At 39.7% G+C, this 22,793-nt stretch overlaps 1 protein-coding gene across 2 annotated transcripts in view; it reads right to left on the bottom strand.

Annotated features, from left to right (window-relative positions):
* Window positions 1-4,384: 4,384 nt before the first annotated feature.
* The window catches only part of yap1 (Yes1 associated transcriptional regulator), a 35,919-nt gene continuing 17,510 nt past the window's right edge, over window positions 4,385-22,793 (bottom strand). Inside the window, exons 3-8 of one of the 2 annotated variants that reach the window (XM_041232544.1) lie at window positions 19,929-20,050; window positions 17,864-17,977; window positions 11,392-11,573; window positions 10,289-10,422; window positions 8,008-8,120; window positions 4,385-7,555 (exon numbers count right to left, since the gene is read on the bottom strand). In XM_041232544.1, coding sequence (XP_041088478.1) covers window positions 7,317-7,555; window positions 8,008-8,120; window positions 10,289-10,422; window positions 11,392-11,573; window positions 17,864-17,977; window positions 19,929-20,050 — 904 coding nt within the window. In that variant the 3' untranslated portion in view covers window positions 4,385-7,316. The remainder of the gene's footprint in view (window positions 7,556-8,007; window positions 8,121-10,288; window positions 10,423-11,391; window positions 11,574-17,863; window positions 17,978-19,928; window positions 20,051-22,793) is intronic. The other variant, XM_041232545.1, reaches the window with a different exon arrangement.

The raw sequence follows: 22,793 nt of genomic DNA, 5'->3' as shown, positions 1-22,793 counted from the left end.
TGTGATAATTTAATGCCATCACACATTTTGTTTGATTTTGCTGAACCTACATCCTCCGCTGGCGTACGCTCAAAAACAACTTATTTAAATGCTTACAATGTAATCTGTAATCCCTAATTACTATATTTAACTGAAATATGTTATAGAGTGTGGGCAAAAACTACTGTGATGAATTTCTGGGGGAAAAAAAAACCCAAAACAAACAAACAAACAAAAAAAATAATAATACGATTGCACTGTGCATTGATGGACACGAGAGGGAAGCACCTAACATTTCGGTTACGTTTTCCAGTAAAAACCACATGACGGAAAAATGAGCAAATCAATACCAAATGTACTCTTCAGGCAGATGGAAATACCAGGAGGGGAGGGGGTGGTGACACTAGCGGATTACTGGTAATGTCAGGCTTTTTAAAAAAAATGCCCTCTTAAGCGGTTACATTACCACTCAATACCGTCAATAATGTTATCAATAAACATAAATGTAATCCAAAAGAAACCCTAAAAAAACACAATGGTCACATTCTCACAGTCATATATATCTTATTGGTGTCCTGCTTAATATATTAGTGAAACAAGGACCAGAGGTCACAAATGGAGTTTAGATAAAAAATCATTCAGAACAGAAAATAGGAGGCACATTTTTACACAGAGAATTTTAAGAGTCTGGAACCAACTCCCCAGCAATGTTGTTGAAGCTGACACCCTGGGATCCTTCAAGAAGCTGCTAACAACCAAATGAGCAACATGGGCCGAATGGCATCCTCTCCTTTCTTGTTCTTATGTTCCTATAAATATATACCCAATCCTGCTTGGTGTGGAAATGTAATACAGTATTTTGTAATTGTTCTAGGGTTAGTAATTGATGGCTCAAATATATCAGACTTTGACATGTTCTTTATGGAAGGTAGCAAAATTTGATGGGTGCAGATCAGCTGCCAAGTTTTCATACAGTGGCAATTCTCTAATGAAGGTAGCAAAATTGGATGGGTGCTTCTATGATATCAAATTATCATACCTGAAGACCTATTGATCTACACAAGCCTTTTTATTATAGTCTTTCTATTATTGATATCCATTATCACTGTTTTATTATTTTTATATATACATTATTGGAAATATATTCTATTATTTAAAATAGTCTTTTTATTATAGTCTTATGCTTTTATCGATTTTTTATATATTTTTTTGATGTTTTCTGTAAAGCACCTTGGGAAATTAATAAAATAAATACCATTTCATATCCATTGTATCTGATACATTTTAAAATGATCTCATGGAAAATGTGCGTGTGTGCGTGCGTGTGTGTGTGCGTGCGTGCGTAAAACAATTCTACAAATGTGTACCTGAGGATGCTGCGCTTCAATGTAGTCTTATACGGTATGGTGCATTTTTTCTTTTACAAAATGTAACTCCCTCTGTAGTACACTTTAACTTTCGTTAACAGCATCTGCCCTTATTCAATATAAAACATTAGTTACGTGTGGAATAAAATGTAAGTTTACAAAACACGTATTTCAGTTTGGGCATGCGCACTACGAAAATGTGATCGGTCGCGTAAATTGCCGTGACACCGGTATATACAAACGACTCCACTGTATGACCTTTACAGGGGGTTTCTTCCGCAGCGGGTAGTCACAAGAAATAGACTTTCCACTGAAACAGTTTCTGTTAACTGTGCAGTGCAGCAGCAATCTCGTAGAATCTTTGTTTCAATCAAGCTTTCTACCCGCCTGAAGCAACAGAAAGCAGAAACAGAAACACAGGTGTCAGAAAGTATTCTGGTGTCTGACACCACCTAGTGGTTAGACTTGAAATACACGAGGATGAGTTGACTGTTTATTCTGTGTGGGTGGCAAATTATGGAGGGCAGATTGTGTTTTTAATTTTGCAATGTTACGTTTTAGAAGACGCTGAGAGCATTCGATTGAGCAAACAACATGTGGTGCAGTTGCAATTTTTATCTACAAGAGGGCGGCTTTTCACAAGAATGACTGACGTTTCTCCCTGAGTGAACAGGACACTAAATTAGAAACACTTTCAGTATGTCTATCCAAACACAAGAGGGAGCTGCTCATCACACGATGACTGATTCATTTGTTATGCAAATTGATTTTTTGTTTTATTCTGTAATATATAAAAGCCTTATCTCCCTGTTGCAAGTCAGTTTCAGTCACAATAAAGGGCTGATTTTGGGCTCTGTATGCAAGATTACTTGTGAATTACTCGTACAGTGTCAAAAGAGATTGCTGTTTTATTTTATAGAGCAATTTGCTAAATGGTTTTCTGCAATAGTAAGTGCCAAGACATTTAATTTAATACCAGTCATGGTGGTCACCATGGCAGACACTTTATTTATTTATTTATTTAGGTAAAATGAAGAAGAAATATCTCATATATACATATATAATAATTGTTCTATTCAGGAATACCGAGCTATTTAGTGACACAGGGTTTGATATATTTTGGGGTGCTGCTGTGAGAAGGCTTCATCATTAAAATCTGTTGTACAGTACGTTTTTGGAGAGATGTCTGGTTGGGATACCAAGATAATTGCAAAGACCGAGTTCCTTTACAACTGTCTAGGTGATCCTCTAGTTACAGGTAGAGCCGTATCACCCATCAGCATTGATATAGACAATGAACTAAAAACAGGAACGATAATCATAGGCTCCTAATACCTTGTTCAGTCCACTTTAACATCCCAACAGTAAACAACCTTTTTTTTATACGTATGGATTCATTGGAACATACATTGGAGAAGGAAACGGACAGTGTCTGTAAAGAAAGGCAGAACCAGAAGGTTTCCAGGAAGGTGTGGCTGCTGTCAAGCAAAAGCAGATTGCTTTAGAAAACTAGCTAAATCCCTCAGGGTGCCAGACACTTCTCAGGAGAGGGACGATGCAGGAAGCAAAGACAATAAAACAAAACTGGTTTGGGGAGGTGAAAAAGACAACCCCCTTAATGAAGCAACCGTCCATAAAAATGGATATGTTAGAACCTGTCAAGAAGGGAGTTTGTTTGGAAGAATGCTACATTGCAATATACTCTCTTTACTGGCTGATATCGTCTTAAGCATAAATCAAAACTAATTAAGAGTAGTGCTGTTGTTCATTTTGTTGTCCAGTGGTTAAAGAAAAGGTCTTGTAATCCCCGGTTCAAATCCAGACTCACTGTGTTATTGAGCAAATCACTTAACCTCCTTGTGCTCCCTCTTTCAGGTGAGATGTTGTTGTAAGTGACTCTGCAGCTGATGCATAGCTCACACACCCTAGTCTCTGTGATTCACCTTCGATAAAAAAAAAAAAAAAAAATAATAATAATAATAATAATAATAATTCCATCTCTGCACTGGTGGAATTGTCTGCCACCTGCTGTAAGACAGAGAAACTACAGGTTTCTTTAAACAAGAAATTATATTGTGGAAACGTCAAACGAATTAAAACAAAATTCTCACTCAAGAAAGCTCCATGAATAATTACAGTTTCACCTCTGTACATTTAAGCATGGGTGTCCATATACTCCAGATGTTTCATAATAGGTGGCCTTCATACTATGGAGCTTGGATATGGATAGTGTCCAGTTAACTAAACTGCTAACGCCTTTAGACACGATTTATTAACTTATTATAACTCAGGAACTACTATTAAATATACAAAGTTGGAGTTGTTTTTTAATTGTAGAATTGCACATCATTTTCTATGCACAGGATAAGACGTATAAGAATTTTCACAAATTGCTTTCTCTGACGTGATTTGTACTGTATAGCGATGGCCAATTTTTGTCAGTTTTTCATTAAGTATATGGAAAACTACAAACTGGTATTTAATTCGATATGTTAGATGAACATTATTCAGCAGGTTTCATTTGACTTTTCTGAAGCAAAATAAATCAATTTTATAGTGTGATGCAGAAATGTTGACTATAGCTGTAGCACTATATAACCATCTCAGGAGTTTTACATTGACATGAATAAGGATGTGATGAGAAAGTCCAGTTTTAACCTCCTTGGTCTTTTTGTTCTGTATATAGAACATTGTTTACTAGAAATTACAGGTGCAACATCAGCCAGAGAGCCCTTGGGTACGGATGTTCAGAACTGAACGTTCACTTTTTCAGGGTCCCAAATACTGGTCTCATATTTTGGTCTCAAGTAAAGTAAATCACAAACCAAAAACATTTTGTCAATGTCCACCATTTATATACATTATTATTATTATTATTATTATTATTATTATTATTATTATTATTATTATTATTATTATTATTATTATTATTATTATTATTATTATTATTAAATAAAATGTGTTATAGCAATACGTTTCTTTTGATACTCTGTATATATATATATGGCAAACAAACAAGCTAAAATAAAAACAGGCAGTTTTACCACAAAGTATATATTTTATTCCATATGAACAGAGGCCAATTTAAAAAGTATTATATAAAGAGATATAATGTAACAGAATGTATGCGTCTAACATACTGGCATGCTCATACAACTAAGAAAAAAAGAAACAAAAATCAAAACATCCATTATTGAATACAAGTTCAATGTGTGTGCATTTAGGAATTCTCTAATACAAAACCTTTAAAACGTGATTAGTTCTACCTCTAGACACAGAGACAGCTCAACAACTATTACATATGCTGGCAAGCACACACTAGTTTGCATAAAACCATGCTTCAGTGACAACAACAAAAAGAATACCGTTTAGCAATAGCTCCACAGACACGTGCAGAGACAGGGCTGTCCAACCGCTTGTTTGGGAAGATACTTTGCTTTGTTGCATTGCTTCAACTCTGACTGCTTGTTTAATTGTTATTTCAAACCTCCACCATTTTACAGATACTATGCTCTTAAATGTTTTTTTTTTTTTTTTTTTTTTTTTTAAATAATAAAAAATAGCCATAGGCTCCTGATTTCTATGGTAACACTGGAGAACTTTGTTTTATGAATGGCCACAATCAACACTCATCCAATGATTGCTTTATCGTAAGGTGGGTAGGAGGGGTGGGGGTGGGGGGGTCACAGTTTTTACGAAAAGAAAAAAATATATTACAATAGTTATAAGAGGCCTATAGTTTTGTTGCTACAGAGAATGTAATTAATTATTTTAGTCTGTTTGAACGCAAACGACAGTCATCACATGTAGTGTGAACAATAGGAAGTGTTTTTTGTTTGTTCTTTTAAAAACAGGTGGCGTTTTACGTCCACTGAAGTGTTTGTTATTCTTCTATTAACATGTAAACAGCAGATAAAATATATATTTTGTTCATCTGAATGGCCTTTTGTACTCCACTCCCTAAAAAAAAAAAAAACACCAAAAATAAAAATAATACAACTCCTTAACATTAAATAAACAAAGCTTCTCACCTTGCTCCATCCGTACCTACTTCTAACAATACACACCAGAACTTGGTGGCACTGAACAGAATACCTAAACCATGCAAAACTAAACAAAAAAAAAAAAGGTTAATTATACAATTACTGTATTTTGTTGTTGTTGCTCATTAAAAAAAAAAAAAATACTCTTTGGAAGCCGTAATTAAAAAAGACAAAACAAAACAAATCCTACATATATTTTCATATCAAACATCTCTACCTGCTAAAATCCATACTTGCATATTGTCAACATAACCATCAGCCCCCAGCTAACTGCTGCTCACTGTGCTATCCGATCCTCAAACCAACATACACTTACATTACAGTCTGCAATGAGCGAGCTTCAGCACATTACATGGCAAGAGTTTGGTGAATAGAAATGTTTCTGTAGAGTATCACCACTAGGTCGTAACATCCAGATCACGACTCATTTTCCTTCTCTTTAGTTTCTAAAGTCGGAATACATCTTTCTTACGGAAAAGTAGTTCATTTGACAGCCTTGTTGTTTTAATAAACATTTTTACAAAATGTTTCCAGCACTGCTGCTGTACTTTGCGAGATTCATATCGGATATAAGAAAGCACGCGTTCCAAGCAGGGTGTTTTGTTCTGTTTTATACTTGAGACGTATAGAACATTACATCCTGGTGACAGAATCTCTTCATTCCCACGTAGAACTTGGACAGATTCTGAAGGGGTAGCAAACGCAACTGTTACAACACCCTAATAACTCAGCCCTACAGTAATGTGCTGAAAAGCCTTTCTTTTAAAAACCATCCATTAAAATAGCAACTTAAAAAGGTTGCGAAGAAGAAAAGGTTTTATCTAGTGTATATGTTTCAACTAACAATGTATGCAAGGCATGAATGTACACAAATAATACTAACATAAAAAAAAGGAAAAGAGATAAAACACAAGGACACATCTGACTTAAATAAGACTATGCAAAATAAAGGGCTTTTTTCGCTTTTTTTTTTTTTATATAGATCACCAGTTACCCATTACTATATATTTCTCATAAAACCACTATCTTAAAATGTTTAAAACAGATCTTGACAGAAATATAATTTTGATTATATTGTAGAATGTGAAAAACATTCATGGTGCATCATATTAATATTTCTTACTCTAATATACTGATTTATGATGCATTACATGTTTTTTTCCTCCCCTAAAAACAATACAATTGAAGGCACTTGATTTGGTGAGGACACACGCTGGCCCAGCCAGGCAGCAGGATCTGAACACTTAAGCCCCTCCCATCACAGCAGTGAGATCATCAAAACTGGGCGTCGTCTCTGGACTCCCAAATCAGTACTGAGAAGAGTTCCGTTTCGCTTGTTCAGATACGTCATTTTTGGTTTCTCAGGCACACAGAAAAGGAATAAACAAAATATGTTTCTACATGTTGAAACTGGAGTAGTAGGACGTCCCAACGTACATCAATTCTGGTATTGATGATTTTGGCCAAATGTGAGGCAGAGAACACAGAAGACTGTTGTGGTTTACTTTCGCAAAGGTCTGCAAAACACATACACACAAAGTAATACCCACACTGGCCCAATTCTGCTCATAGGGGCTCAATACTTGAATCAGTAAGTGTCCAAAGAAGGATTTGGGAGGCCCTTAAAGTGTCAATTCAGAGGCCAGCCTTTGAGGACAAGGAAGAAAAGCACAGTTGCTTCCACATCTGTCTTGTTTACCCTCTTCTTTTTATATATCAATAAAGGAAACGTCTTTCACAGAAAAGGAAACAAGTCCTGAAAGACTGAAATGTGATAAAAACAAAACAAAACAAAAAAAGGAACAGTAATCATCTTCATCTCCTCCACAGATTTTGTCAGGCCGCAGTTTTTGCAAGGAGACCCGCACATGCAGTGGGGTATGTGCAAAAGGGGAGGATGCTTGTGTGCCCCTCCCAACGGCCTCCTCTATAACCACGTGAGGAAGCTCTCTTTGTCGATCTTGGTGGCGGCCAGCACAGACTCCATGTCGTTCAGGATGTCGGAACTGAGCGCCTCCTGCAGGCTGGGCATCAACTCCTCGCTCTCCACTACCATGCTGTCGCCCTCCAGGGTGCCCAGGTCCACATTGGTGCCCGGGATAGCATCAAGGTAGTCCGGGAAGCGGCTAGGCTGCGTGGCCATGGCGTTCGGACCCAGGGAGTCACCTGAGAGGGGAAGGGAAGAAAGCTGGGTTAGAATCAAAATTAAACAGCATTTACTTTGTGCCCGTTCTCGAGCAGCATGCAATCGCTTCCAGGGCAGGTTGACTCATTTCCTGCTTTCTTCCCATGACGAGGCATTCATTTCCTGCAGCACTTCAATATCTACAAAAAAAATGCACTTACCACCCGTCAGTCCTACACACCACACTTTCATAGAGCTGCAGTACTGAGAGAAATCAGTGGCTGTTTCTATACTGTGTACTCCTAAAGCTAAAGCAAAACTAAGCAATTTCAAAACATTCAACTGAACCAAAACAGAGCCTGCAGAATGTAACTTTTAGTACTTCAAATAATCTGGTTTCTTATGGTTTATGGGCTTTTGAAATCCCTTTTTAATAATAGGCTACCTACTGCCCTCAGGGCAACATGGTTGGTATTTGTGAAAAGAAGCTTACCTGTGTCCATTTCATCCACACTGTTGAGGAAGTCGTCAGGTGTCCTGGGCACACTGTAGCTGCTCATGCTCAGTCCACTGTCTGTGCTTTCATCCCTGGAGTGGTAGGTCCCGCTGCAAGGAAAACAAACATGGAACATTAGTTTTAACCCAAGGAACCCCCAGGAAGAAAGGAAATGTCTTTAGCAAGATCTACATCTGTGGGCAAAAGTTTTGCATCACCCTATAGGACACTGAATTACTTACCGCTTCATAATTTTCCAAAAACACAAAAACAAACACTGACTGGATTAAAATGCATGTCTTCAATTATGTAGTTCTAATCAAGGAATATCACAGCATTATCAGAGTAATCAGTATGTAAGAAAATAAACTATTTTTTCTATTTCTTCCCAGGATTCCAAACTTAAGGGGAGGGGGCTATGTAGGGAGCAATACTGCAAGCCTGTACTAATTAGCAGAAACTAAGATATGTAGGCAGAATCTGGCAGTGCACACTATGAATAAGGCCATTGTGCATGCAGGAGCCTGCAGACTCCAGAGTCTGCTGTGCAAACCACATGTTCTCACTGTCCGCTTGCTATGCAGTCCTGCTAACCGTTAGTGGACTGGAAACCCAGTTTCCTTTGAACTCCCCCCATGATCCCATGAACCCAATTCTCTCCTGGCACTAGAGTATCATTTTTTAGGCAAAGGGTCATGTTGTTTGTAATCATTTAGACCTCTAGTGCTCTGGCTGATTATTTGGTGCTCTGTTTGCACTGTACTGACTGGCTTTCTTCAAATGTGTAAACTTTGGACAAGCACCTTTTTTTTTTTTTTTTAAACTGGGTGGGGGGGGGGGGTGGGGGGGGCTCACTCACACAAGTTTTATTATTTAGCTTCCTTTCTAAATGACCCAATTCCAGTGAAGGTCTACAGGCTAAGGAACAGCACAGGAAGAAATCCGGAAGTGTTGGTTTGAACCTTTTTTTTTTTGGTATCCCCACTTAAAAGAAAAACTGTTAAATCATTAACATGACAGCACTGCAGGCTTCCTTACACAAGAGGGCACTGTTTGGCAGCTCTGCTGATAAAGAATGCGACTGCAATGAGTCATCAACACAGCTCTGTCAGGATTACTGATTATGAGCGGTTTTGCAAGCACAGGGTTCAGTTGGCTGCCTGGGCTTGCTTTGCTTCTGCTTCGCTCCAGTAAAAACATAAGAAAGTTTACAAACGAGAGGAGGCCATTCGGCCCATCTTGCTCGTTTGGTTGTTGATCCTAGAATCTCATTAATGTCTAATGTCTGATGTAATGAGGTCAAGGGCTTACAGAAGTACTCTGCTCTGGCACCGTTGTTCCAAGAAATGTCAAAGTTTGAAAACTTGTTCCGTTTTCACATAAAGACAACTAAAAAGAATCTAGATATCCATTTTGAAAATATGACATTTCTTTTTAGCAATGTTGAACATTGTTAGTTTCTGAAACAAAGCTGTCTAATTACCGCTTACAATTAAGTACAGCTATGGCCAAAAAAATTTGCATCACCCTATAAAATTAACCAAGTTTGCTTCATAAAGTCGAATGAAACCTGCTGAATGATGTTAAATTAACACACTGAATTACATACCGGTTTGTAGTTTTCTATATACCAAAAGAAAAACACATACAAACTGACATAAAATACCGTACTAACTTAATATTGTGGCTTCCGGTGGACTTTGGCAGCATCATGTTGTAGTTTATTTGATTACACTGTGTTAAATAAAAGATTTAAATCAGGCTCATGCAGTTTTTCTTTTTTTTTGTTTTTTTTAATGTCTCAATCCTAAAATTCTGTGAAAAAAACACAATGTAAAAATGTTGTCCCTAGCTCTACATCCCTGAAAAGGTTAAACAGCAATCTTACATTCCACTTAATATAAAATAAATAAATAAAACTAAATCTGCAACAACAACAGGCTCTTCAATAGAAACAGCAGCCATTTACAGCTGTGTACAGCTGGTGGCGTCAACTCCTTTAACAATAAAAAAAACAAAACAAAACAACAAACACTAATGAAGAGCCACAGCATTAAAAACAGTGCTTCCTACCCTGCCTGGACACTGAATGAAGTAAAACAACAACTGGCTGGATACAGACCAGGGGCATTGTGGTCCCCACAGTAAAATGCTGAACCCCACCTAACATGTATTAAACAGTTTATTTCAATAAAGTGATGTAACAAGTTGGAGTGGCAAAGCAAGCTGTTCCATGTGAAGTGTGGTGCTGTGTCTGTTGGACTTGCTTATAACTCGCCTGTTAAGGAATGGGTCTGAGCTGTTGGTCGTCATTGTCCTGACGTCTTGGGACATCCCGGGGGAGGAGACAGGGTTCTGGGAGCCGCCGTCTTGCTCCATGCTTGTTGGGATCTGGTTGCGCAAAGCCAGTTCCTGTAACACATCCAGATGTTTAGAGACAGAGGCTTTCACAGCAGACCTTCGGAAACGGGCAGTATTCACAACAATTTGGTGACTGCATGAAACCAAACTTCTAATCTAGCATGACGTGGCGGTCTGTGTGCTTGCCTTTGATTTAAAAGACCGATATTAATAAGGAGCTGAAGTGAGAATACATGGGGTTAAGAAAGTCAGGGTAGCTGCTTCCAAGTTGTTTGGCATTAAGAGAGAGGCAGCTACGGCTTTTAAACTAAAATCCTCAGGCTTTTGCCAACTTTGTCCAAATACAGAAAATGATGTTTTTATACAAGAATGTAAAACTGAACTAGAACCGCCTGGTGGTTCATAAAAAGAAAGCCAATTGGCTGAAAATTCAGCTAATGGACACAATGTTCCAATCTGGAATTCTAAGTTTCTGTTGGTTACATATATAAAAAGAAAGCCAGTCGAATTTACATGGGCAGAGAAGCTTTTCAGTGACCATCCCTGTACAGCAAAACCTTGTTTTGATACGAAAACAGAGGCAACAGCATCACCCTACAGAACTGTTCAGTTTGCAAGTATTTTTTTTTCTTTCCTTGATTTAGGTTTTCTTCCTCCTCCTACAATTTAGTCTTCATATACTGTGAGCTCTGCGCTGTTTAATTGCACAATAGCTTAAGCCGCAAGAACAGATTCATTGTACCATTTGAAACCTGCTTAACGCAAGCTATAAACAAACAGGCACACTCCCACTACTCCTGGCTGGAGCCCAGGCTGCAAGGGGGGCTGAAATACGGTCTTCTACAGAACCTCTCTTGAAACCTTCCTTCACAAAGCAACGGCCTTACAAAATACCTGAAAGCTACTTTAAAACTGTCTGGGGAAACAACAGGTTTAAACTGCAAGCAGGCAACAAACAACTAGACACACTTCCACGAGATACACACAGATAAGAAAAGGAAAAGAAAGTTCGATTCTAACCTGCGGCCTCACCTGCCGAAGCAGTTCTTGGTGCTTGAGTCTCAGCCTCTCCTTCTCCATCTGCAGCTGCTGGAGGCGCACCTGGCTGTTGCTGCCCATCACCCCGCTTTGAGGACTCTGGGCTGGCAGGGGTGGTGCCTGCTTCGCGGGGGCGCTCTGGCTGATCCGCTGAGAGTTCAAGGCTGAAACACAAATTAAAAAGTGGCTGCTGTGAGTGACCAGGGGAATGAATACTGCCCTCATTAAACTTGACCTTGTATTGATTGTGTCAGAAAACAGCGCTGTATCGGTAGGAAACAATTCACACAAAAAGCACCCCATTTAGTCAGGAATATGTAGATTACTGAAAATAAATATTTAAGGAATAATCTAATTAACATCTTTGCAGTGCATAGATGGCCATTCGCTACGCTAGAAGGAGGGTTTACTGTAAGAGAAGGAAGGTGTCAAAAAACCTTAGCAAATTCCTCCCCAGAAAAATCAACTTATGAAAAGACACCATGCTTTAGTTCCCGCCTATTTTTGTAAGCTGTTAACACCAATAGGGTCCTCTGAGTTCACAAAGTGCTTTTTGCATAGCTGGAAGGAGGTTAAAGATTGGTGAATCTGAGCCTTAATTAGCCCTCCAGTGGGGAGGTCATTAAAACTCCCTGGTTATAGTAACCTATCCCAGAGACCTATGTCTGGCAGACAAACAGCAATCGTCACGGCTAGCGTGGGAGTATGTGATAGTGTGCATACATGGGTGTGTGGTGGCGTGTTGGGGCAGACTTCAGAAGCATACAAATTGCACACACCACTACCTTACAGTGCATTCTGTTCTGTAAATACAATTCAACAGCTGCAGTGTGTGTGAAAGGTCTCAACTTCCGCTTATCAAATTAATGTGATCTGATCTAGTACGAAGTCTCGGCTCTCTCTTGCTCTCTCTCTCTCTTGTCAACAAGCTCTAGTAGTTATTTATTTGATATCCCGGTACTAGTGAATTAGGTCCAGCTTCTTCATTGACAACAGCCCTTATGAATAATATGACCCAACAGGATACCTAATCATTCTTAGTCTTGGGAGATAAAAACTTGGTTTTAATAATATTTATTTTACTATCTTGATTGGACCCATTCTCTTCAAATGGTCACTTAAAAGCCACCACATGGTATTTTAAAGTGTGCGCTATCAGCCAATAAACTCATTCAGTTGGCAGTAGCGGGCTCCAGTATTCACACGTTTGGCAATAGGCTGAGACAGCCATTAGCAGTTCAAATTTACAATGACCAAAAGCTCCAGAACCGATCTGCTCCTACATATGGAAGATATATTATCCACAGCAGGGTTATCCAAGCAAAAACTGCTGCAAGCAAAAAACTGAAAAAACAGCTGGAAAAAAAAAAAGTTTGCAGATTGCATCTTCTGTTAAGTATTGTGTGATACTATACACCATAGCAAACTACACTGCACATACACTTAAACGCCCTGCTTAACATTGTAACTACTGTCTGAAATCTACATCACAAAAGCCCCACCTTGGACAAAGCGCTTAGAGTAATTAACCCCATAAGAAGCAGTGTTGCAACCAAAGGGAGAAAAACAATGGCCTTGGCTGTCCTGCCCTCTCCGTTGCTGCCTTTCATTCACTGCTTTCTGCCCCTTATCACCAGCATTCAATCACTGCCTCTGCTCTGTTTGTTTACACTATCTCCATTGTTGAATGAGATGTGGCCTGAGGCACTGGAAGACTCAATGACTGTCCCCACCCTGCCTCCTGGCTCCCATACCTCCCACGCTGGCCAGGTTCCCGCCCCTACGTACCAGTTTGTTTTGTGTTCAGTTGCCGGGCCTGCTTATTTTTTTAATCTCGCACAGAGCCTGGGTATTGTCGTAGTGCCACTCCCACAAATCAGGGTACTGTAATCAGTTCCCAGGGTCAAAAGTCGATTAAAATAATGCAGCCTGCTGGGGCTGAAAGGTAAAGCCTGTCAATGCTGTCCTTACTGTGAAGGCTCTCTTTTTAAGAAGGACAGAGAGGGCACTCCACTCAAGCACTGTGCAGTACTGTAATCGCTACATCTACCTCCTCCTGACACCCTATTGGTTATAGTAAGGTAGGTTGAGGCTGTTTGGGCTCTATATTAGAATAGGTTCTAAAAGCTGATACTGGAACAATTCCAGATTTCGAATGACATGACACAGGTTTTAAAATAAGGGGACTAGGTCCACATGGGTATCAAAACATGATGTGTAACAAGCCCTGCAAATACCCTCCTTGCTGTAGCTGCTTAGTCAACCTTGGCATGGCCACCATGCTGGTGCCAAACAGGCCTTATTCCTATTCTCTTAAATCAACACAAACCAGCATGCACGACTGTGTAAACAAACCGTGCGCATCCTGCCAGTAAATCACCTTTTTGAACTCAACAGGCAGAGAGTGGGAAAGTGAGGTTCCTCTTAATGTAGGCAGGTCATCCGAGACCACCCGGGGAGGTGGAACCTCGCCCCACTGCAGATGAGAGGCTGGTAAGATAAGGGTTTGGTAAAGGATAACACTGTGCACCATTTATCTTTTTCACAGCTCTGTGAAATAAAACAAAAAGAGCAACATGAAACCCTATCTGTACATCTTGTTCACAGGTTTCCGTCACAATAGTAAATATCACGCAAACCACATACATTAGGCGCTAGAAGCTTCCAGATTCCCTTTGTTCTGTAGAAACTGGGAGAAGAGGCCAAAACAAGGCCTTGCTATTCTCTTTGCCGTGCCAGTATCTTATATATATATATATATATATATATATAATCAATAATTTAGCAATATATAGTATATATAGAAGAGAGGGAAGACTAAACAACACTTTTGTCATTTCGGGTAATAAAACAGCTGAAATGGGAACTGACTTACAACCACTCTGAGGAGGATGCTTGAAGAAAACAGGCATTTGGCCGACTAAAATACAGTAAAACAGAAAACCAGGAACATAAAACATGAATGGATTACCGGCTTCCATCTTGAAACCAAAGCAAAACTGGCTACCAAGTTTCAGCATTGTAATGAAGCTTGGGAAATAAAATATCTTTCTCCAGTTAAAGTAAGAAACCACACCAATGCTTCATTGAACTACTGGCCACCTAAAAAATGCAGACCTTTCATAACAATGCCAAGAAAAATATCAAAAGTCTTCATCTTGAATAAACTACTTGTCCATCAGCTGCACTACTGCTCTGTTATCACCTCAGTATGAACAAGATTAATAGTGCCATTTGCTATGTATCCATAAAACAAACCTATTTACCAATTCACATCTAAATGCCCTTTGCAAAGAGAATGACATCAGACCTGACTCATTAGGTTTGGATGGGTACTGCCAAAAATTCTGGACAAAATGTTTCCAAGGAGTGACCTTACCAAGTGGTAAGATGCCAGCTCCAATACCTATACCAGATCTCAGTATTTATAACAGAGGCCCTGTCTCCCCAAATCCTGACTCATTCACCACACATAAGCTTCTTTTTAGCATTAGGATACTGGTCAGATGTATCAGAAGGTCATGGTTTTAAACTGGCTTTATGCTGGTTTCACTAGAGTTAAATCATCAGAGGGAGACTGGAGTGCGATACATCAAAAGCCTGTAGTTTCATACTGCACCACTGTAATACCGTAGCCTTGATATCAAAATGCACAGAACACCAATACTACGGCTGAATTATCTACCCCTGGGCAAAAATAAAAACTAGCCTGGCTCTATTCATACTTAGATTAGTCTGTTTTGATTTAGAGGGCTTCTGCTCTTAATAATGCCCTGTGGGTTGTCATGTAAAAGCACATATGAAGAGAATTCCACTGTATTTAAACTTTTTTTTAAAATCTGGTTTGTGCAGATGTTTAATAAAACACATAAATATAGTCTGTGAGGGCTGGGGGTGTGTGTATGTGTATCTGTCTGTCTGGTTAAACCTTACTGGCAATGTGTCTCTTGTTGAAATCCAGAACAGAATGCGTGCGCGTTCATGTTGTGGCGCGCGCTCGTTTTTCAAAACCTTCAGCAGCTAACCCACAGCTTGTTTCCCCGTTCACCATCTCTTCAGATCTAAAGATTTTGACGGGCCCACATGCGTATTCTGTCCGCTTTTCTTTCTTTTTTCCTCTAGTCCTCCCCCCGCCTCGTCGCTCACACTGGAGTTCTTTGACTGAAAAGGTCTGGAACAGATTAAAAGCCTGACCGCAGAATGAAGAGGCCTGGCATGGACTCAAGCCTGTCTGGGATACACAGGCGAAAAGAGCTCTGCCTGCCGTGGGCCCCAACAGGGGAACCTTCCTTCAGCAGCAGCCATTTAAAGGCGCTCCAAACCTTTTCTCCTCCATGCTGAAAATTACTCTATTCGTGCAGCTATTTGCTTTAGACAAAAAAAAAAAAAAAAAAAATAATAATTTCAGTGGTCTATTAGTGCCTTTTAAAATGCTCCTCCTGATAAGGGAACATTGATGAAGATCTACATGAAGCACACTGTGGTTGGGTTAACATGCAGTTATTTGTATGCTTTTGAAGGGAGTATTTGTGCTTTAGGAAAAAAAAAAAAGGAAGCCAGGCCAGTGACTAACACTGAAGGGCAGGTCTCTGCATGCTGCAACATGTTGGGGGCAGTCCTGTTCAACTTGCCAGACTCCATGAAGTAAGAGATCTCAGTACAGACAGATATCAAAAAAACACAACCACCATAACAGCAACTAATTAAAAACAATACTGCCAAAGGAAAGACTTCATTATTTCTACCTGTTTGTGTTGTGATTGCTTGAGTTTGTAATTCATGCCCATATGTTTTAATGCAGGCAATTTCACTAAGCAGTTACAGCTGACTTGTTTCAGTTTAAAATAACTTTCAAGGCAACCTATAGATCTGATTTCAGTGCGTAAAAATAACGCTTGCATGACACAGCAGGGCATTCAGACTTGTTAAATATATTGTTTGAAGAACAATAATTTCCAGTCTCCCTTTGGCTTATGGTAGCCTCCACAATGCATTAAATGTTACAGTTCTGCAATCATCCCAAAACCAGTGACAGCAGTTTCTGTTCGTTTCAATGTGGAAATGTTTTAAAAGACAAATCATTCCAATTAAATCAGCACTGAAACGTGAAACGCAGGAAATGGGGCTGATCAGCTAAACCTTGGGGCATTGTCTGGTAAAGCAAAAACAAATGAACAAAAGAAAAACAACTAAAAAAAATAAATAATAAAGTCCTGCTGGCATCTTCTTGGTTTTGTATCCGGCACCGAAGGTGTCAATACCTCTGTCTCTCTCTCTGACAGGGGCCCACCAGCCTTGTTAGTTCAACACTTGTAAAGCTTCAAAGAGTTTAACTTGCCAGCCCCCACCCCCACCCCCACAAGGCCTAAGTAATAACATGCTGGTTTTGATTTAAACTAAACCAGGGACTCAGAGACTTGAAACAACAACCATATGCATTAAAAGAACCTGGAAACTGTTTTCTGTTCTGACTTAAACCCTTCTGTCCCCTAAAAAGAAGCTATCCTGCCATCCAGGAGCTAAACTGATAAACATGCACACTAGCTCACCTCACACACAGTTGCTGTGACCGTTGTGCTATTTCCAGTAGAACGCAAATCAAGCACAACTCCACTAATGGGTCCTCTTGGAAACGACAACGCTATTGCTTTTTCTCAACTGAAAATAATTTTTCTAACAACTGCAGGATTACTTCAAGCGGCAGATTACTTGTCTACTTTTTAACTCGAGTAAGCTGAGAAAACTTTACAATATCTATTGATTAACACGGCTGCCTGATACTGTTCGATCACATCTAACAAAAGAGCCAAAGCCAAGTTAATACAAGCTGGCTCTATATTCGAACAGACTGCTGCTCTATTTTACATTTCAGATTTGAAATATTGTGCATTACATACACGATTATTCAGATGTTCTGCATCTTAAGAAATCTATGGAGATTATCATTGCCAAACTTTCACCAGAAGACACCCCCCCCCCCCCCCCCCCAAAAAAAAAAAGCTCTGCTTTATCCTGAACACCAGGCAAACATCGAATCATTTTCTTCTGTAATTTGTAGGTGCAGTTAAAAGGTAATTACCCTGTGACGTAGGACTTGAATAACAAATTCAAATTTCAAACGTATTTATTTAACCATGATAGAACCCTTTTGCTATCTCATTTGGAAGGGGGTCCTGGCAGCAGAAGGCAACAAGAAATAACCCTGTATAAATAAAACAGGAGAAAATAACTTTACTAATTTTTTTTTTTTTTTTTTTTTTTTAGGGATTTGGGGGGGGGGGGGGGGGGGGGATCTGAATCAACTTTTGCTATTACTCTATTTGGAGCATTTACACTGAAAAAAATAAGCTTTAAAAAAAAAAAAAAAATGTGGCCAATGCTTGTCCCTTATTCCTCATTCCTGGCACCCTGCCCTTTTTCTTTCACAGCGCTAGCTTTTCAGACGATCCCCTACCATAGCGTGGGTCCAGCCTTGGGTCCAGCCAGGAGGTGGTCTTGCTCTTATGGTTGATGTAGTAAATCTCTCCCTCGGGGGTTATAGCTTGTTCCCAGCCTTCGGGCAGTGGGCCTGAGATGTGAAAGAAAGGTATTTATGGTGGGCTCAGAACAAAAACCAGCCCCCCCCCCCCCCCAAAAAAAAAACAAACAACAGAAAAACAGCACTATGAACTCTTAAATATGAATGATACATAAGAACACCCGCAAAAAAGCCTGCAGTGAAAGAGAACCGACTGGAAATGCAAAAACCATAAATAAAACACACACAAATGGCCTTCAACTTTAGACAAACAACGCACACATGCTCAGAAGTAAAAAGTTCAAGTCTATAAAATGATGGCACCAGGGATTTAAAACTATTTTTGTCTTTGAAAGCTGCCAGAATAAAAAAAGCAGCTTCTATTGCTGGACGTTATTACAAAGGTTTATTGTCCACGACTGTAAACCTGCATCTGGTCGGCCTCAAGAAAAGCAGCCGATCGTTTTTTGTTTTTTGTGCTTGTTTGTTAGTGTTCGTGACTCCAGACATTGTGTCACAGCTTCTGCAGCACATTGTTTGGTATTATGAACAGTCGCAGGCACTTGGACATATCAGAAACAAAAAAGAAAGAATATTAACAGTTTCACGCTCAGTAAAGAGGACACTCCAAGTTTATTCCACGTTTTGCTGAATCATAAGAAAACAGCTACCCACAATATAAGAGCATATGAAACTAAATACAGCTCGCTAGACTTTGCCCCCAAAAGTTTCCATCTTAAATCGTGGTCTCAGTCTATCTTCTGAAAAGGCAGGTGTCCCAGCCGCTGCGTTCAAAATACAAATCACACACACGGTGCACAGCAGCACGTGCAATTTACAGTACAGAATTGCCAATATGGCAATTTTTTAAATTCCATTTATAACGTGGTTTTGTACTGGGGAATTGAAAAAATCACTTGATGTTTATACCAAAAACAAATGGCACAATAACAACATCACAGGCATAAGTGTTTAATTTCTTGCAGTAAGTTAACCAACCAGGTCTTCATAATGGAAACTAAAATTTTCACTTAGCTCATCTTAAAAGAATTGCTCCGAGGTTTGATCTAATTGTAATTGAAAACCACTGCTAAAGCCCCTGCAAGTTGCAACATGAAAATATAAGCTCAAAACTCCCTGAGTCTCTTGAACGGTCTGCAAAAATAAATACTGTGCCCCTAAATACCGTCAAAGTTCTATGCATTCGTTGAAGCAATAATGCTTAATGACGTAATGTACCCACTGTCTGAGTGTTTTGGGAAGATGGCTGCCATTGTGATTATTATGCAACATACAGAAAAATGCTGTTTATACCAACCATTCCATGGGAGTAAACAAATAGGTACATAGTACAGTATGTAAGGCAATGTGTTCTTACAGCTTGTTAGAGTAATTCAATAAGGTGTGCTATTTACGAATTTTCTCTCTCTCTCTCTCTCTCTCAAAATTGGTTTGAGTCCTGCTTCTCAGAACATGTTCTATCCCAACAAAAAACAACCAGCCTTCAAAATGAGTGCAAATTAAATGTTTGTGAATAGGAATTCACTGTTTTTCCAAGTAAACAAAAAAAATCCAGACTTCATTTGAGGTCACCCTTAAAATTGCTCTAAACTTGTAGATATTTTTCCACTTTTCTTTATTAAGACACATGCGCTTTAATTTTGTTTTCCACTGAAAAGTATACTAGGAAAAACTGGATGCATGCACTTTTTCTTTAACTGCAATAAAAATATTTTATTTTAAAGACTACATAAACATTTGGGTACAAGAATAGGACGGGTTACAGAATTTTTTTTTTTTTTTAATAGCTTGAGCCATTACAGCTTTTAAAAATGTGCTTAAGACACCTGAACTTAGGAAGGCACACGCTGCACCTCTTTCAATAGAGGCTCACATAATGCCCTGGAATGGCAACAATGTATGCAGTTAACCCTGGAGTTCTTTCAGTAACAGGCAGCTTCCTGTCCCCCACATGTTCTCTAGTGCAGAGAGCTTGCTGTACCTGTGGCTGGGTTCATGATGTTCTGCTGCACCGGGGGCACAGGGCTGGCAGGAGCCACGACATTCATTTGGGACATCATGGCTTTCCTGGGGTCCTGCCAGGTCGTTGACTGATCCAGGTGGCTGAAGAGAAAAACAGAACAGAAAGAAAACATTTAGGAGAGACAAAACAGCTCCACTTTGAGAGACAAAACAAACATCGCCCTGAGTTGGAAAAAAATTCCTGAGGAAGGTGGGTGTTTAACTTCCGTGTCCATCTCTGTTTCTTCAAACCCCTGTTTATTGTGATGCGATATTAAGAACAAACTAAAACACACACAGGAGTCTGAAAATCTGCCAGCCCTGCACACATGAAGGCCACCCCCCCCCCCCTCCCCTGAGTGAGTTCACTCCAGAGTACAGTAGATTAAGATGAATAGGCGAGTGTGCTTGACGGTTACTGGAACACATTCAAGTTTCCAGGGGTAGTGCCGCTTTCGTTTCTAATCTTTCTGTCTGGGAGATATATTATAGTTTGCAGAGAATATACTGCACTCATGTAAAACTATCAGGTTTCAACAAAATCTATGGACACTGGCACTTTTTGAACTTATGTCTATGTTATAAAAGTACAATAGAGACTGTGCCAGGCTAATATTATTAATAACTTTAACAGCATGTCATGGAGTACGTGTGCTGCATGCTGTCTATGTCTTGCCAGAACCGCCTTGTTAGGCCTAAATTTAGATCTGGTCTCAAAACAAACTTTTAAAAAAACAAGACAAAAAACGACACTCCCTTACTAGCAACAACAGCTTATCTCATTACCGCAAATCAAACCATTTTATGATTACTATTACTAAGTGTGATGCAAGCTCATAAAGTTTCAGCATTATGGGTGAAGAACTTGCCAGTCGAAGGTGGCATCCCATTATAGTTGACGGCATTCTTCATTAAACAAGCACTCTTAACTCTGAAGTCGTAGGAATCATCCTCATTATTTCTACTCTGAGCACACCAAGCCAGACCACACATACACAGCTGCCTCCCCCACACAAACAAGGTCCCTTGCAACTGCTGGCCCCACAAGACACCTCTGAACAGCAGGCCTGACAGCGTTTGATCCTGTGGGGTTTATTGCCCTTGTTTTTCCTTTCCTCACACTGGGAGGGGAGTGGGGTTGACAATCCATCACACATGTACTCGAGATAAAGACTGAGGGGGAAGCCAAGGACATTAGAACTCAAAACACGAAAGATACAAACTCAAAAGCAGCCATGTCATCTGGCTTACCTCTTAACACAACGCTATCTCCATTACCAAAATAGTTAGGGATGCTGGCACAGCTATTACTCAAGCAAACAATGGTTTTCAATTTTTTTAAAAAAAGAAAGTACTCTAAACATATCAAACTTTTAAATAACTTGGAATTTAAATTTAAGGTTCCCTGCGGCTAAATTACAGAATATATGTTCTTACAACATGTGCATCGTTACAAAAACATTTCAATGTGTCAAATGTATTTACTATATATTACAATCACATTTAATAAGGGCGAGAATAATAATTGAGATAGCTATTCTGCAATCGGAATTGCCAGGATTACTGCCTGGTTTGTCATAAAAGACTGGTCCCTAATCTCTGGTAATTCCTTCTTTGAGGAGTCCTATTGCTTAATTGATTGACTGTCTGATTGATTGAAAGGTAATAGCGGAAAACCCCTTTGAATGCGCCTGTTCATTCTCAAAGAGGCCCAGTCCCCATCCGGGGTGAGGGAGGTACCACTTCCCTGGAATTTAGACAGGGCGCTGGGGGTCAATCTGAAAGAAGTTTCAAGAGATTTTAATGACCTAGGATCCATCTCAACCAAGGACCTCTTGTATCGTGCCGTATTTGTGTATGTACAGCCTTGGTATTGTGTAAATATACTGTACTATATTTTAAACATGTGCCCATTTAAAACAGGGTGTGTATACTGTACACATAACTAACTTTTCATGACAACTTTGCCTTACATTGACACTACAGTAGAGGCCACCTTACCAGTTAGCTATTTTTACCTGTGGAAGAAAAAGCAGCAGCTTCACAGCCTTTGCACCCACATCACATGCTACATACTGAAAAGAGCAGGCACAACTAAAAATAATAAAACATAAAGGTTCTTGTACAGACATTTAACTGCTGTAGTGTCACCAGGGCAAGCTTCTGCCTTGCAATCAACTTCTTAACTTAAAAACAAACAAACTCAAGGTTACACTTTTTACGCTGCTTTCCCAAGCACCTAAACTGAAGCACCGCTATACTGCTTGTGATTGCTGAAGTTGCACTATAATCTATTACAACTCTTTTTTAAAGTCTTGGTTGGAATCAGAAGACACACGTTGGATTAACATTGCAAACAGAAGATTTGGGAGTGTGGGGTAGACAGGCATCATAAAGAAATGCAAACTCATTAAAAAAAAATAATAATCAGAAGTCTGGTTATATGCATTGCCCAAGCGGTGTGCCTTAATCCCTGTGTGACTGCCTGCTCTGCATCTCTGCTCATGGGGCTTTGTGTGAATGGCAGTGTGTCAGCGCTGCCATTCACACAAAGCCACCCATTTGCTTTTGAGCCCCTCTTGTTTTGCTTTACTGATCAAAGGAGTGGCCAAATCCATCCCCTCCCCCCACACCAGCACAGCCTGGGGAAAACGGCTTCAAACAAGTGGGGCCCCTTTACAAAGGTCTCCGGGGGAGAAGAGTGGGGGGAGCGGGGGTGCTCAAAAGGGGGACTGGGGGTGTCAACCTGAGAAGACGATGTGGAAGTGACTCTGCTAACCCCATTGGCTGCTTTTGTTGCTGTTCCAACCCCCTCCCCTCCCCCACCATCATTGGAAACTGTGAC

Source organism: Polyodon spathula, chromosome 30, assembly GCF_017654505.1.
Source record: "Polyodon spathula isolate WHYD16114869_AA chromosome 30, ASM1765450v1, whole genome shotgun sequence".
Lineage (NCBI taxonomy): Eukaryota > Metazoa > Chordata > Actinopteri > Acipenseriformes > Polyodontidae > Polyodon > Polyodon spathula.
The sequence above is the reverse complement of the archived record's forward strand: the minus strand, read 5'-3'. Positions and strand labels throughout refer to the sequence as shown.